The 17,963-nt window shown below is 43.7% G+C and overlaps 1 protein-coding gene across 1 annotated transcript in view; it reads left to right on the top strand.

Annotated features, from left to right (window-relative positions):
* MCPH1 (microcephalin 1) overlaps positions 1–17,411 on the top strand; it is a 175,673-nt gene extending 158,262 nt beyond the window's left edge. Inside the window, exons 13-14 of the mRNA XM_015414579.1 lie at positions 15,481–15,718; positions 17,204–17,411. Coding sequence (XP_015270065.1) covers positions 15,481–15,718; positions 17,204–17,265 — 300 coding nt within the window. The 3' untranslated portion in view covers positions 17,266–17,411. The remainder of the gene's footprint in view (positions 1–15,480; positions 15,719–17,203) is intronic.
* The last annotated feature ends 552 nt before the right edge of the window (positions 17,412–17,963 follow it).

The raw sequence follows: 17,963 nt of genomic DNA, 5'->3' as shown, positions 1-17,963 counted from the left end.
TGACTTTTTTTCCATTTTGAGTGGTAATAATTAGACTATTCTGGACAAATCTTTACTACCACAGTGACTATAGAATTGAGCATAAGTACATAAATGAAGGAGAGTGTTGTTCTTCAGTATATGATGAGCTGAGTAGTATCAAAGCTCAGGTCTATCTCAGAGCTGATGAATTTGACATTTGTAATTCATTAATGATCATTTTATTTCACTTTCTTGTTAATGGTTTAAAAAATGAGTTAAACCTTTCAGCTGTTAATGCTATTATGTGCAAAAATGTTTTAAAAATCTTAGACCTCTGTGTCTTAGATATGTTTAGAATATGGGTACAAGTCATTCTTTCCTGCCAAACCTGGTGTCACGCTTTCAGTCAACTCACTCTCGAGCACAGGCTTTCTTGAAGAAATCTTATTGAAGAGATTTGAGATACTGTAATGATAAACTCTTTGTCAGGAATGAGGGAGGAAAGCGGGGACCCAGGGTATAACTGAAACCCACCTACCGGGGTCATTAAATCTGATCCAGGAACAGTCGGCCACAAAGTGGCCCGTTTTTCTGCATCAGAGGCAGAGACCCTTCTTCAGGCGCTGTTCTTGGTCCCCCAAGGGGAGGAAACCCCTGCCCCACGGTCCTCGGGTTATGCCTCCCCTTTTCCCGGGGTCTTCTGGTGATACAACTTTACCAGATTATGACCATTTTCTGCTTTGCACACCACCTGGATCCATCCCGCTAGGGTTAGGGGTTTGTCTTGTGCCAGTGCCTTCTCCAGGATGATAGTGTTGAGGCCAGCTCTGTAGAATTCAATGAGCCTCTCCTCAGGCCCCCCAAAAAACTTTGCGACTGTGGCCTTAAACTCATCCGAATATTCTTGCACCTATCTGGTGCCTTGCTGAATGCCCCTCAAGCAGGTCCTCGCCTTTTCCAACTCCAGAGGGTCTTCAAACTGATGGCGGAGGGTTTGAATGAAAGCGTCAACATCAGTTCCGGGGCCACTACATTGTAAAGGCTGACAAAACAGTTAGCGGCTCGGTCATGTAAGCAGGAACCAACAAAGTCCACCTGCTGTTCATCCAAAGTGAATGTGTGGCCCCACTCATGCAGCATCTTTCGCACCTGGATCGCAAAGAAGGCTAGCTTGGCAGGGCTCCCATCGTAGGTAGCTTCCAGTGCATCTCAAGGTCGTTCTCATTCCAAGCTGGGCTTAAGTAGGGCAGGCTGGGGAGGGGGCTCAGCTTCCTCCTCTTTCTCACCTTTCTCCTCCGAGGTGTCAGTGATGTCCTTTTCCATCACACCAGCTTGGGGAGATTCTTTACCAGATATTGGAAACCTGCCTTCAGCTCCTTCAGATCTGAGCATAGGCTGGACTGGCCCCTCTCCGCAGCCATCTCGTCCTCCCACTCTTCTCTCATTTGCCCCAATTCAGGATCATCCTGGAACGCACAGGATGCCCTCCATTGTTCCTGTTCAGCGCGCCCTCGAGCACCGCGGAGACCAGGAGTACCCCCCCAACCAGGCCGGATCATCCCAGCGATCGGGGGGTTGGAAGAACACTTGTTTTTTGGGGACATTCCTGATAAACTTCTCCTTCTTCTTCTAGGGGTCAGGGCAAGGCAACTCAGGTTCAGACCCGGTACTGGTCCCTGCTCCGCCGTCTCCATCTCCATTCCCCATAATGATGGTGGGGTGTCGGGTAGGAGAAATGGGATTCCTGACAATCTGTCAGGCTTTCAGTCAACTCACTCTCGAGCACAGGCTTTCTTGAAGAAAGCTTATTGAAGAGATATGAGATACTGTAAAGGTGAACTCTGCCGAGTATTGCTACAACAATGCTGTTCACACGTCCACGGGGGTTTCCCCGTTCATGGCAGTCCATGGTTATAAGGGCAAACCCCTCCCTCTTCTGCCCGCGGACCAGCAGGTGGGGGGGGACGTGACTGACTGGTGGACACACATCCAAACTGCTTGGCCTCTCCTGCAGAAAATCTTGGATAAAGCTAAGGCTGCCTACAAGGCCCAGGCTGATTGTAAACGACTGCCGGGGTGGGAGGTTCAGGTGGTTGACACAGTGTACATTTCTACAAAGAACCTGAGGGGTGTGTAGCTCAGTCGCAAGTTGGGGTGGAAATACATTGATCCGTTCCCAGTTGTCCGTAAAATCAATGATGTGACTGTTGAACTTGATTTGCCTAAGAATCTGAGATACACCCTGTCTTTCACTATTCTCTCCTCAGGAAGGACCCAGGGACCAATGTCTGGCACCTGGAAGAACACCGTGGGCCCCCCCCCCCCATAATGGTGGATGGTCAGCTGCATTTTGAAGTCGCTTGCATCCTGGACTCTTGCTTTAAGCATGGGGTTTTGCAATATTTGGTGGAGTGGGTTGATTTCGGGCCACAATATAGGGAGTGGGTGAAGGCATATGATGTCAATGCCCCTTGCCTGGTGTGTAGCTTCCATGCTCACTTTCCTGCCAAGGTGGGGGGGAGCCTTGGGGGGGGGCGGGATGTCGGTTGACACCGCCTTGGGATGTCTAATGTGCTGGAATGTGTGGACTGTGCGCTTGCACTTCGCCACCCTGCTTTTCCCTGCAGCTGTCTTCTCCCTGTTGCCTTGTTATCTCTCCGTGGCCTTGAGCGCCTGGATTCTCTGTCCTGCCTTCTTTGCCAGTCTCCCACCCTCACTGGGTCCGTTAGCTTTTCCCCATCAAGATTCTGTCATCTTTTGTTTCTATCTGGTTTCCGATACTAGAATATTTACAGCAATTTGAGGACACTCCTAAAGAAATTGATGCCTTACACCTCTGGTAATCAATATACTGTTATGAAAGTTTAGCAATTATTAATAAGACTACTTACCTATATCTTCTAATGATCAAGCATTTAAAATCTTTTACTCTAAATTTATAGTCTTCTCAATATTTAAGGTTCTACTTATGTATTTTGCAAGGTTCATCACCTACAGTTTGGTATTTGTTCACTGTTATGTATATAATCGCTATTTGTAACTGCTATGCTATACTATACTACGTTGATACTTTTATGTCAATCGCACTGCATATATTAATAAAATATATTGTATAAAAAAAGATTCTGTCATCTTCCAATTTATATATTAGTTCTGGATGTAAATAATATTTCACATATGTAGCAAACCATCTTTTTTTCTTTTCTTTACCTAAGGAAATAAAAACTTTTCCAAACTTCTTCATTTCCAAATATCTTTGGTCTTGAGGATCTGATGTGTGTTTCTTGCAAACAAATCACATTCAATTGCATCTTTTTCAGTTGCAGAAAAATCCATCTTTTTGGGGGTGAGTTCGGTCCATTATTGAAATTATTTTGATTTTTCTTCTATCCATCCTGTACTTGGTCTTCTGTATCCTCTTTATTCTTCTGTTTAAGTCTCGCGACTGTTTGGGATGGTTCAATCCTTACTGCTTTTTCCTTGAATCTTTGGGGTAATCCTGTTGTTCCTACTACTACTTGTAAGTCCTATTCTTCTTCGTCTGTGCCCTTCTGTTCTTCCTGTGTTTCCAAATCCTCTCCATATGTTTTAAGAAAATCTTCTACTTTAAATATTGAGTTAATTTTATATTTTTTTTCCCCTTGGAAGGTAAAGAGAATACCTTCTCGTATCAGCCATCTATATAAAATTCCATTTTTTCTCAGTTTAGTTGTAAGTTGCATGTAGTCTTTCATTTTCTCTTGCACTCTCCAAGGGATCTCTTTTAATATTTTTATCCTTGTGTTTTCTATTTGAAGCATCATTTGCAGTTTTTAGAATTCCGTCCTTCATAGTTCTTTTGTAAAATCTCACATGTACTTCTCTGGTTAGTTTATTTTTTCTTGCATATGCAGAAGGCATTCTAAATACCATATCAATTTCATTGTGGACCTCTTCCGGACTCTGCACCTGCATATTCTGTGAGTATGTGGGCCATGTCCATCTTTAATTGTTCATCCTTCTTCTCTGGTATATTCTGAAATCTTAATATGTAGGCAACTTTATCAAGTTCCAACCTTATGAGAGAATCTTCCATAGTGTCCTGTTTGGATCTCATGGCCTGGACTTGAAGATCTGTTTCTTCAGATTTGTTTTCCAGCTTGCTAGTTACTTTTACCAAACCAAAGATTCCTTGTTTATTATCTGCAATCTGTTTCTTAATCTCTTCAGTTAGGGTTGTTACTTGTTGGGCAAGTGAGTCCAGTTTAACTTCGATGGGATCAACAGCCTCTGCTACTGCTTCTTGGATCAGGCTCCGCAGGTCCTTGGTTGAAATTTGGGCTAAATTAGTAGCCACAGCTCTCGGTTGTCCTGGAGACGGGCCTGCAAGGCCTTTTTTGTGCCACTAGCCATATTTTACACCTTCTATTAAGACAAGAAATCAGTCACCCTGTCTCTCTAAAACACTAATCTTTTTGCTTTTGTTTATGTACCCTGTCACAATAATACAGTGGCCTTTCCTAACCTAAGAAATACCAAAACAAGAAAACCTTATCAAAATATTTACATTGCTAAAGGTACAGTTTATATTTTGTGGTTACTATCTGTAGAGACCAAACAAAACCATAACACTCAGGAAATGATGTTTTAGAAGTGCTGTCTTCTTCCTTCTTCTTTCCAGTGAGATTTAAACAACTCCATTTATAATCCACATGTTAAAAATGGACCTCTTTGTAATCCAATGGGAATTCTTCACTAAACCAAAAATCCAGATATTCCACAAAAAGGTAAAAACCACTTATAGATCCAATATGCCAAAAAAGGTTTTGAGTTGTTCTAAAACACTAATCTTTTTGCTTTTGTTTATGTACCCTGTCACAATAATACAGTGGCCTTTCCCAAGCTAAGAAATAACAAAACAAGAAAACCTTATCAAAATATTTACATTGCTAAAGGTACAGTTTATATTTTGTGGTTACTATCTGTAGAGACCAAACAAAACCATAACACTCAGGAAATGATGTTTTAGAAGTGCTGTCTTCTTTCTTCTTTTTTCTAGTAAGATTTAAACAACATTTATAATCCACATATTAAAAATGGACCTCTTTGTAATCCAATGGGAATTCTTCACTAAACCAAAAATCCAAATATTCCACAAAAAGGGGGAAAACCACTTATAGATCCAATATGCCAAAAAAGGTTTTGAGTTGTAATTCACACAGGCAAATCTAACTGTTAATACAAAACAATGGGGGGAAACCTGTAATCCACTTCAGGCAAGGGGAAAGAAAAGAGGACCAAAGAAATACAAATATTCATTAGTCCATGCCAACAGCCCCAACTAGTTGATGCCAGCTACTCCAAACTTCCAAGCCACTGAAGGAAAATAAAGAGATTTCTTCCTCTGCTTTAAATGTCAAAGTACACTTTTAAAGTTTAATAAGGTTTCTCATCTGCAAACTGCTCAGCAATTATACTTTCCTTACCAGTCTTGTCAGCATAAAGTTCAATAGCAATTCCAAATAAAAGCCAAAAACAAACAGAAGTCCAACCAGGCAAGTCTCTATAGCCCCAAGACTTTTAGCCACTCCGTTCCAACTCTTCCAAGCCACTGTAGGAAAAAAAAGGGGGGGAGGGAAATCTCCACCTCTCCCTTTACTTTCAGTTTGTATTTAAAGTTTAAACGGGTTTCAAATCTATAGTTGATTTCTCAAATGTTGCATTCTCCTTTACTAACAATGCGAAGATCACAACAAAATGTGCAGATTCTCAGATCTGAGTGCATTGAAGGGTCTCCCAGACGTCCCAGTGACCACGGCTGATCTCCAATGGCTGACCATAGGAGCACTCACCAGTCTCCTGCATTGGGGCAATCTGGGCTCAACTCGCCCGTTGCTGCACGCGAGAGTGCCCAGTTCAAGCCCCCTGCTTGAACCACCCTTCAGGAAGGCTCACATTTTTAGAGATATTCACTCCTAAATAGTTCTGGATGATCCCAAGATCCTTTATTTTAAACCTCCCTGTAGAGACCGGAGATTCGGCTGCTTCCCAGGAGACGTTCCTGGAGCAGTCCAAAGTTGCCGCACCACTGCTGATTCTCCCCACTAGAATTGTCTCTGGATGAGGTTCAGAGTCTTTAGATATCTGTAATGTCCAGCCAGCTTATTATCGTGCCCCAGCAATAAAACCTCCCCCCTGAGGGATTTAGGGATGAACAGTCTGTCGTGGTGGTACCAGCATTCATCCCCCTTTTCCACCAACGACCCCTCCTTTTCAATATCTTCTTTATCAGCCTCCGTTAAAGCGGATTTTACTCCCCCCTCCAAGAGTCAGCTGTCTGCAGGGTCCCTCCCTTCGCTTGACTGCATGTCAGCACCATTCCTCCCAGCTGTGTGGATGTGAACATGGTATCGATCACATCCTCCTGTTGACTCGCATGTTGGGGAGGCAGGACAAAGCATCTGCTAGGAAGTTCAATTTCCCAGGGAGGTGTTTTAGTGTGAAACAAAACTTAGAGGAAAAACTCCACCCACCGCAATGACAGTATTGAAGAAAACGCCGTGTAGCAGAGTAGGATAAACTATTTACAGTTTTATTTACACTGGAGTATTTACAGTCTCTCTGAGACCAAAAATTGTGGTACTCACTGACAAAGTGCTGCGCAGACAACTGATTCCATAGACGAGATGAACAGCACTGTTCAGCACTACATTTATATTTACAACAACCAATCACATTACAGTCATTTACATATTTGCCAAGTCATGGTGCCTAGTGCAAAGGTTGATGCAACCTCCCTGCAATCACCATGTCATGTGATCTACTAGCTGTCAACTTAGATCATCCTGATCTAGCATTCACTGTCACTGGCAGACTGACAGCTTGCTAGTATAGTTTTATATACTGACACGTCTCCCAAGCTTTCAGTCAGCCATATTTAACTTTTCACACATATTTAACGTCTCCCAAGCTTTCAGTCAGCCATATTTAATCAATAGCAATTCCAAATAAAAGCCAAAAAGACAGAAGTCCACCCAGGCAAAAAAAAGAAGAAAGAAACAGGAAAGCAAAAATACATGCTAGTCCATGCCAACCAAGCAGGGGGAAAAAACAAATGGGATCTTTTAAAATTGTTTACCAATATACAAGCTATGGTCCAAATTTTATTTCGTTATATTCCAAGGGTTTTAGTCTTATATCAGACCAATTATCTATAGCCCCAAGACTTTTAGCCACTTCGTTCCAACTATTCCAAGCTGCTGTAGGAAAGGGGGGGGGAAATCTCCAACTCTCCCTTTATTTTCAGTTTGTATTTAAAGTTTAAAGGGGCTTCAAATGTACAGTTGATTTCTCAAATGTTGCATTCTCCTTTACTTACAATGCGAAGATCACTCCAAAATGTGCAGATTCTCAGGTCTGAGTACATTGAAGGGTCTCCCAGATGTCCCAGTGATACAGTCAGTCAAATTTTATTAACAGCGCACGGCCAGTATATAAATAAATACTACAACAATCATGTGTAAGAAAGACAATAAAACAATAGCATAATTAAAAATAGTCAAGTGTCACGGCTGATCTCTAATGGCTGACCATTGGAGTACTCGCCAGTCTCCTGTATCTCGTCATCCAAAAAAAAAATCTAGTCATCCAAAAAAACATTTAGCTGTAAATATTTGAATACTTGTATATTGTTATTACTATTAAGAGGTATTACTATTAAGAGGTTAGATTACAGTAGGTCCCCAATTTAGAACAGTGCTTAATAAAGCAAAACCATGCACAAATGCAATAAATAAGTTTTTTCATAATAAGGAGGGGAAGTATATTCCCAGAGCGGTGCAAGGTTTTAATCTGAAAGTGGCCCCCAATGTTCTTTATGGCTCAGCTAATTGGATTAAAGCTATCTCTGATAATATCAACCAACCCTTAGCACAATTTCTTTGGAAAATGTTGAATATCACCTGTTGTTTGTCTATTATTGTATTGTGGGCAGAATTTGGACAGCTATTCTTGGAAGCAAGAGAATGGCTATATGCCTTTTGGCCCCCTACTGTTTCTTCTGGGCCCCTCCCTCCTGGGCTGGCTCCAAAGTACCTCAACTTGCTGCCTGTGCCATGCTGTCTCTGATTTGGCTTTCCCACCGGCCTTGCTCTGCTCCCAACCACTGACATCCAAAACAGCAGGGGCAGAGGTGGCTAAAGTCCCAGCAGCAGGAGGTGCCTGCCTTGCTCAGTAGTGCGGTGGTGGTGGGTGTCACAGGCTGGACTTGGGATGAAGAAGAGAAGAAGAAGAGATTGGATTTATACCCGCCCTTCACTTGGAGTCTCAGAGCGGCTTACAAACTCCTTTCCCTTCCCCTCCCCACAACAGACACCCTGTGAGGTGGGTGGGGCTGAGAGAGCTCTGACACAAACTGCTCTTTCAGGAACAGCTGTGCCAGAGCTTGTGACTGACCCAAGGTCACATCAGCAGGTGCAAGTGGAGGAGTGGGGAATCAAACCCGGTTCTCCCAGATTAGACTCGGCACACTTAACCACTACACCAAACTGGCTCTGGCAGAAGTCAAGTCCAGTCTGAAGTCATTGCCAGGAGAGTCGGAGCAAGAGCCAAATCATGACCCCTCATTCAGAGTCATCCCAAGCAGGGGTCAGGAAACCAGGAATCTGAGCCAGAGTGGTGGTCCAAGGACAGGAGCCAAAGGTGAATGTGAGGCATGCATGGAAGCGACTCGTTGCTTCTACGAGAGCCCAATGCTGAGTGGGAGTTATATAGGCCTCTGGCCAGGCTTCCCATGGTGGCAGCGGTACTCCTTCTAATACTCAGGACTTGGTGCTCATCTTCCCTGCCAGCATGCATCTCGACGGCAGATGGCTAGGTCTCTGCTGACCCCCCCACGGGGGTCAATCAGGTGGGCTCCCTGATTGTACCTCTGCCTCCTTGGCTTCTGCAGGACCAGGTCAGGGTTTACAGGTGCTGGCAAGCTATCAACTTGTGAGGAGTCAGAGCGGCCAGCTTCTGGCTCTGGCAATGCCGGCACCTATGGCTGTGATGCCAACTTGGGTGGGGACTCAGTGCCGTCATCGTTGCTCATGACACTATCCCCCCAGCCCCCCCCCCCCCATCAGGAGGGCCGAGCTTATCCGGGTATGTCATGGAACTGTTGCACCAGGTCTGTGGCATGGAGGTTTTCAGTGGGCTCCCAGGACCAGTCCTTGGTCCCGTAGCCCTCTCAGTCAACGAGGTATTGTAGGCCACCCCGATAGTGGCGGGAATCTAGGATCTGGCATACCTCATATTCTTCCTCATCATCGACTAGCACCAGTGGGGGTGATGACCGGTCATGACCGGTGGCGGTCAAGCTGGGTCAGTGGCTGTGGCTGGCATCAAGAGCAACTGGTGGAACACTGGGTGGATCCAGAAGGTAGAGCCAGAAAGCGACGGGGTGATTATCAGGAACGGTCTGATGAAATGGGCATCCAGTTTGCGTGAACAGCCGGTGTGCCATAGATGCTGAGCTGGTAGCCAGACACGGTTCCCAGGTTTGAGTGGTGGGCCTTCTTGCTACTGGCGGTCAGCTGTGATTTTATACAGCTCCTTAGCCCGGTGTAGTTGTTCTCAGAGCAGGTCCTGGAGGGTGTAGAGTTCTTGCAGATAGGCATCTGTTGCCAGAACGTTGGTGGGCAAAAGGACCAATGGGAAGAACCGAGGGTTGTACCCATAGTTTGTGGCAAACAGTGTTTGTTGCGTGGATGGATGCTCGGAGTTGTTATAGGCAAACGTGGCCAGAGGCAGCCCAGTCGTCCTGCTGGTAGCTGGTGTAGCAGCAGAGGTACTGTTCCAATGTGGCATTCATGCGCTCTGTCTGGCCGTCTGACTCTGAGTGGTAAGGGCCGAGAGGTGAACTGGGCACCCCAGTCGGAAATCAGGTGAGCTGAAATTCCGTGTAGACGCAGAAAGAGCTGAGTGGTTTCCTGAACTGTGGGTAGTTTGGGACTTGGGACAAAGTGGGCCATTTTGGTGAAAATGTCCACAATCACCAGGATGCAAGTGTGGCCCTTAGACCAGGAAAGCTCTGTGATGAAATCCAGAGAAATAGTGTTCCAGGGTCCAGAAGGTGTGGGCAGGGGATGCAGGAGACCTGAGGGTCTGGCCGGGAGGTCTTTAGCCCATCAACAGACCTCGCAGGAACCAACGTACCGGACAACGCCAGTGCAGACTCGGGGCCACCAGAACTCCCATGTCAATAGATGGGTGGTCTTGTGCTGGCCAAAGTGTCCTGCCGGTTGAGCATCATGTGACAGATGCAACACTTCCATTTGCAGGGGTCCGGGTGGCAGATAGAGTCGCTCGCAGTCCTGCTGGGCTGTCTTGCAGCTTCTAGAAGTGCTCTTGTGCCCAGGGGTCATGAGCCTGACTGGTGCGGATCTCCTCTGTCAGGGTCAGGCAAGTCGAGGTGGCTGCAAAGACTGAAGGTGGTTGGATGGTGGCGGTGGGGGCTTCTTCATCCAACCCTTCCATGTAACGGTCCATCAGGGCCACCTCATTCCACTCCTCTATTGAATCAGACAAGCTAATACATTGCGGCCTTAAAGTGGATCATCTTGAGATAGGACACATGATACTGTACGTGAGGCACGTAGCATCCAGTGTTTACATCTTCATTCCACTGATCTCAGACATTCTGCTCTTAGGGGGCGGTCAGATCAATAATGGGCAACAGATCCCCTCCCCTGCCTCAGAGCTTGTATTTTCCAATTAGCCGCAGCTGCCTGCAGCAGACAGGTGGTCAAAGAAGCCAGAGTAGTTGTCCAGCAGGGGAGACGGAGCCACAACCAGGGGGTAGCCCATTTGGCTGCCTGTCCCTTTAACAAACTGTTAATGAAGCAGACCTTCATTTTGTCAGTGGGAAAGTCCTGGGCACGCAGTTCAATATACAACTTGCACTGTACCAGGAAAGCAGGGAACTCCTCCACAATTCCGCCAACCGGCGGAACTCACCGGCATTTTGGCGGAGCGGCAGCTTGCTGCTGCACTTGCTGTTGCTGCAGGTGAGAAATCACTTGCATGAGTTGCTGCATTTGAAGATGTAACTCAGCCAGTTCCACGGACCCTCCAGCTGCCCCCTCCATCTTGTGGGCAAGTTTGGGGTGGAAGCAAACTGTCACGGGCTGGGCTTGGGATGAGAGGCAGAAGTCAAGTCCTAAGTCGTTGCCAGGAGAGTCAGAGTGAGAGCAAAATTGTGAGTCCGAAAGAGGGGTCGTCCCAAGCAGGAGTCGGGAAGCCAGGAATCTGAGCCAGAGTGGGAGTCCAAGGACAGGAGCCGAAGGTGGATAAAAGGCACCCACGGAGGCGACTCATTGCTTTCACGAGAGCCCAGTCCTGAGTGGGAGTTATATAGGCCTCTGGCCAGGCTTCCCGTGGCAACGGCGGTGCTCCTGCCTAATACTCAGGACTCGGCGCTTGCCTTCCCTGCCAGCGTGCATCTCAACGGTGGGTGGCTAAGTCTCTGCAGAGCCACTCCCTTAGCTGAGCCACCAACGGAGGTGAGTCAGGTGGGCTCCCTGATTGCACCTGTGCCTCCTCGGCTGCTGCAGGACCAGGTGCGGGGTTTACAGGCTCAGGCGCTGGCAAGCTATCAACTTGTGAGGAGTCAGAGGGGCCGGCTTCTGGTTCTGGCAATGCCAGCGCCTCTGGCTGCGATGCCAACTCGGGTGGGGACTCAGCGCCGTCGCCATTGCCCATGACAGTGGGCGAGCAGGCAGACTTGCTGTGCTAGCCTGAGTGAGTGGGCTGGAGAGTGCGTCCTGCTTCCTCTTCCCACTCCCACCATCAGATCTCTTTCTCCCCCCTCCCCTGCCAATCCCCCTCCTGAATGCTGCTGCCCGCTGCCTGCTTCTCTCTGCCTAGCTTCACAACTTGAGGAGGTATGCAGTGCTCGGGGGGGGGGGGAGCTGCGGCTGCTGGACATTACCCCTCCCTTGCTCTGGAGTCTGGTGGGGGTGCAGGGATGCCTTAGGGGAAGACTGGCTTCTAAGGAGTTTCACTAATTAACTTTGATTTAATTAGGTGGTGGGGCCCCCCAGGCCCCCTCCCCAAAATATCCCTAGCCATGGGGCTGCTTTAAACTGAGATTAAAACTGCTCTATGCTGAAGATGGTTTGTTAGATGCTCTAAATCAGGACACCCACAAATTGACTTGTATGAAAGCCCTGGATGAAATACTGATGATAATTGGAATGTTGATTGATAATATTTTTGAGATGGGCAAATCCAAAGCATTTTCTCTGATCAAAAAATGTGTCCTAGAAATCAACCATACAGCTTGATTCTGAGAGCCCACAGAGTTCGTTCAGCAGGTGCAAGCGGAGGAGTGGGGACTCAAACCCGGTTCTCCCAGATGAGAGTCCGCCCACTTAACCACTACACCAAACTGGCTTTAGAGTCTTTAATTACCCAACTGTTCCCTTCTAAGGGAGTAAAAGGAAAAGGAGAGATCACAGGAGCAATCCTGTCCAGCAATGTATACAGTCTCTTTCATGCCAGTCAATTCTGTTGGCTAGTTCCCTTACCACTGATATCATTTGTGAGATCTGTAGATCTTACTTACAATTAAACTTCTTCCATGTTACCATGATAACCATCAATACAATAGTTATCTTTCTCATAGTAACTCTCCTTCTCCAATTTCTTTAATATGACTAGCTTATCAGAGCAATTAACACAGAGCTTTGTTCCAATAGGACCACATCTGGTTCTATGTCTGTTTTAAACCACATTGATATCCATTTTAAACTTATAGCATTAAACATAGGGCAATTTTTGGTAAAGAAGAGTATAACATCATCTGCATATAAACTGAGTTTGAGTTGGTGGATCCTATTGTTTTCCTGATTAAGATGGCTAATGCTTCCAATTTAATGGCAACTAATTATTTAAGTTCTGTTCTCAATTCAGTTTTAGCTGTTCTAATATAAGTCTTTGGATTTATAGCATTGCTTTGAAATTTTTAATGGTGGCATTTCCTGATTTGGGGGTTTTATTGTGTAAAATAGAAGCTGTTTGTATCCATTTAGTTTTCTTGTGACCTCAAGCACATTTCTAGTATAATAGAGGCCACTGTGAAAATGACATGGCTTCTAATTATGACTATCCCCCTAAAAAAAGGAAAGCTTTTAAGAACTATGTTTGAATAACCAAGAACACAGGAGATCCTTTTAAATCATGTCTTTGCAAATGTGTAAAACAGCAGGATAACAATAAAGTTACATTGTATAAATGCTCCTTCTAGGAAAGGGCCTTAACATAAACAGAGTTAGTCAGTTCTAATCAGCTTCACTTTAGAAACTCTGGAGCTCCAGGCTAACAAAAGCAACAAGACACTTTTAGCACAGGGTCCCTTGGATTCTGGTCTGATTATTAATTTTAGATAAAGTAATGTTGCATTAATGTCTCTTGCTGATTGCTGCTCTTCTTAGATAGTGCTGATTAGACTAAATAGGCAGCATGGGAGAACAGTAACTGTCTCTGATGGAAGCAAAATGCTATTTTGACTCATCAGAGTTTTTGTCATGCTTGTCACTAGGTTCTCCTAACCTAAGAAAAAAAAACATAATGCATTATATCCATTTTAACTTGACTGTTTAACCATATAACTGAATCACGTGTTTTCATGATGAATAAAAGTCTGCAGTTCATCAAAGCAATCCCAGTCATTGTCCTAATGCATATGTAATTCTGACAACCATGACTGGGAACTCAGGAGTGGGCTTTAAGTTCCTATACTCTCTTAATCTTTCCTTGACATGAATTCCCCCTCTTCGCTATGGTTCACCATTACATGTACGTTAGCTCTAACTATTGTTCATGCTGAGAAAGATTGTCATTATAACTAGACATGTTTGAACACCAACTGGTTTGGCTACTATCGTGAAAGTGTGTCAAATTCACCAGAGCTGGATGGCTTGATGCCACATGTTAGATAAATTGTGATGCCACAGTAAAAACTGTGAATATATTGAATATTATTATTGTCATACAAAAGCATCTACAGTAACAAAGAATTAATACAGCTCAAAATATGACTGAGAAATAACATTCATATTCAACTACAATTCAAAAATAACAACTAAGGAATAACAGTGACAATAAGACCGGAATCTGCATGAACTCCTATTTTGGAGGAGTCAGTATACAAATAAAAGTAGACAAGATTGTGTTTCTGACCTCTAATGAAGATATTCCTGTCTTATATAAAGACAGGAGCCAACAACACCTGATGAACTTCATTCAGACTTTTTCAAACTTTGAAGTCAGGAATCTATAATATTCTGCTTGGAGATTTCAATGGCAGCCAGTAAAGTAAAGCTGAAACAGATCATAAGAACATCAGAAGATTCCTGCTGGAAAAGACCAGTAGTCCATCTAGTCCAGCGACATGTTGCATTCTCAGTGACCAATCAGCTGCCCTGAAGGGCCAATCAAGAGCCTACCCCTGATATTGCCTCCAATTCAGAGGTCTACTGCCTCAGAATATGGAGTTTCCCTTTAGTCACCATGACTAATAGTTGTTGAAAGACCTCTTCTCCATGAATCTGTTTAACCCTGTATTAAAGTCATCCATGCTCATGACCCTGGGTCCACTGGCAATGAATTCCACAATTTAATCACTTGTTACTAAAGAATTTCTTCTTTTTTGTTTGGCCTCAATCTATTGCCTATCAATTTCATTGGGTGGCTGGAGTTCTAGTATTATGGCAGAGATAGAGATGTTCTCTCTTCCCACTTTCTCTTCCCTATGCATAATTATATATCAAAACTCCCATCAGTCATCTTTTTTTCTAAACTGAAAAGTTCTAGAGTCTTTAGCATTTCCTTGTAGGAAGGTACACCAACCCCTTAATCATTTTTATTGCCATCTCCTGTACTTTTTCCAGCTCTTAAATATCCTTTGTGAGAGCTAGATAATGTTGAAATACTTTTTCTTATCCATTCAAGATCGGTACATTTTTTGATTTAACTAAATATGTTAATTTAGTTATATGTTACAAACCCTGCAGTCTTTCCATACATTCATTCAAGTGAGAAGCTGAAGATTTTTGTCAATATCTTGCAAATACTAGATGTGCTGCCATAATGGAATTCAAAATCAATTCATGTGATCTTTTTGGTATTACTATAATACAATTCAGTAATACCAATTCTGGGTTAAAAGGACTTATAATTTCTACTCCACGTGAGATTTTAGTATTTTAGTATGTTTATATTAATAGTTCCAAGAAGGCTTATGTTCAATATCAAAATATTGTGCTAGATAAAATATATATTTAATATAATATTGTTCTAACAGTGTTTTTGAAAATTATAAAACCTGTTTCAATGCCACACAAATCTGGATTTATGTTTTATCTAAATCAAACCATTTGATCATTAAGTGATAGCCATTTTAAAGACTATGAACTAGTTGTGATTGTATCCTCTTATATGTAGTAGTGGTGAAATGAAAATGTTTGGGTTTTGTCTCCCCCCCCCCTTTAAATACAGATCTGTCGAGTCCAACACCACCTATCAAGCAGAGAATGTCACCAGAAACTCTTTTCAGATCAGCCTGTAATGCTCGTCTCTCTTAGTAGCCAGCCACCTTTTGAGAAACTCTGTGAACTGATACAGCTTTGTGGAGGAAGAGTGTGCAAGAATCTCCGTCAGGCGGGAATCTGCATTGGCAAGTGCAAGGTTGGGAAGCATATGGAGGTACAATGTTTATCAGAGCAATGGATACTAGGTAAGAGAAACCCTCTAAAATTCTGACCATATTCACTCTTAACTTGAGAATAAGTGTAGCACTGTCTCAGTTCACTCCTGTGTTAAATTAATTGTGCTGTGCCCCATTGAGGCTGCTTCACGAAGTTAGTTCCTCCTGCACACAATTAGCATCCAGTGCCACTAGAGTCCACTAGCTGAGATGGGCTGTGGTTGGGGAGGAGCTGTGGCTCAGTGTTAGAGCATCCGCTTGGCATGCAGGAGGTCCGATGTTCAATACCTGGCATCTCCATTTAAAGGACCAGGCAGTAGGTGCTGGAAAAGACCTCTGCCTGAGACCCTGGAGAGCTGCTGCCAGTCTGAGTAGACAATACTGACTTCAGTGGGCTGATGGTCTGATTCCATATGAGGCAGCTTCATATGTTTATGTACGTTTACTGCAGACCAATATGGCTACCCTCTGAAATGTCCTATATGCAAGAGGCTCAGTTTCCTCAACAACCACCTGTCAGGCTGCTTTCACTTTGCAATAATGTTAGTATAAAACAAGTGGCATGTGAACATCGTTTACAGGACTTTCTGTAACCATCAAGGCACTTTATCCTGCCCTCTGTGGTGAGGGAAACTGCTGGGGCTAGATCCACATACTACATTTTGTTATGCGGATGTGCGTGGCCAAGGAGAAGTTGTGGTGACTTGCATTTAACTGCCCATGTGGGTTAGTACTTGGTCTTTTAACTACCACAGTCCTTCCCTGGGTGTGTGCACTACTGACACAGATGCTTCATTGTGCACATTGAGATTAAGAGCAGGTCATGGGGTCCAGATGCTAATAGAGCATAGAAATGAGTGGCCAACCCAGAAATCCCATAATTACTTAAATGGGATCTCCTGTGATGCTGGAAGTTGGTTAATGGTGAGGAAGATCCACTTTCAGTTGTCCACTGGGTCTCCCTATTTAATGTTTGCAACAGGGAGGTCCCAGGGAGAAAGTGCACAAGCCGACTTCTAATCTTACCTCTGTAATTGTTGTTCCTGTGTTTCTAGCAGACAAACTGTCTGCCACAGCCTAATACATATAGAAGCTTCAGCCTAGATGTTTCTCTATTAAAAATTTAAAAGGTAGTTAAACACAGTATATCCTCAAGCATATATTCAGAACAACACATGATAGAGAGTTCCCCAGTTCAAATTTCGCTTCTGCCAAGAACTAGTCATAGGCCAGGCATGCTCTGTCAACCTCAGTCCCTCCGCAACTGTAACATGAAGATCTGACTTGCAGGGCCATGGTAAGACTACAACAAGATAATGCATGGGAAGTACTTTGAATGCTAAAAGTAGCCCATTGCCACATGGCCATTGAGCTGTGTGGTAGGCTAACTAGGGTGAATTGCTTATAGGTTAAAATGTACAACTTAAATGTTAGGGACAATAACAGAACCAAGAGATGATTTGTAAGTTTCCAAATTTATATGTATGCTAAATAATGTTTTCTTTCTCCTTCTAGATTCAGTCATCCAGAATAAGATTTGTCCTCTTGAAAGTTATATATTTCAGAACAAGGATTAGGAATTAAGCATGTTCATGCTTTATTCTATAAATGTAATGGCTTGGAACATTTTATAAAGCCAAGAAGAATGATTAAATATACACATTAAAAACTCCATGAACCAAGAAGGGAAAGGAGCCAGTAAGTCTGAGGCCCACAGTCGATCTCTCAATGCCTGCTTAAAATAACAGTTGAATAATCCCAAAATTGTGAGTTTGAACATCACAGAGATAATTTTGTTAATTTAGGCCTTGTGTATTTGTTGGATATTGCACTGGACCACAAGTGGATGCATTTGATCTTTATGAAATCAGCATATAATTCTGAAGATATCTCAGATGCTAGCAAATATTTTTGCTTTTTATTTATTTTTATTTTTTTAAACGTAGCCTCTGCATTTATATGAACTTTATATGAAAGGCCAACAGAAGGCTTAACTGCAAACGATGAACAAGCAACCACACAAATCCCTTTATTAGTAGGCAATATACCATGGACTGGAATAGAAATATTTTAATAACAAGTGACATGTGAACATATCATTCCTAGTAAAGAGCGGAATATGATGTTTACAATGATATTGTTAAAGTTTGTGTACTTTCTAGTCTTCTCATAAATGTTTTACACACAGAAAACTGTCATCACTAATTTATGTGACCTAACATTCCAAATTGGCTTTCTCATAAATTCTCCTGAAATGAATTTCAAGTTGTATATA

Source organism: Gekko japonicus, unplaced genomic scaffold (genome assembly GCF_001447785.1).
Source record: "Gekko japonicus isolate JY-2015 unplaced genomic scaffold, Gekko_japonicus_V1.1 scaffold671, whole genome shotgun sequence".
NCBI classification, from domain to species: Eukaryota; Metazoa; Chordata; class Lepidosauria; order Squamata; family Gekkonidae; genus Gekko; species Gekko japonicus.
Note: the sequence above shows the minus strand (reverse complement) of the source record. Positions and strands in the feature narration are given on the sequence as shown.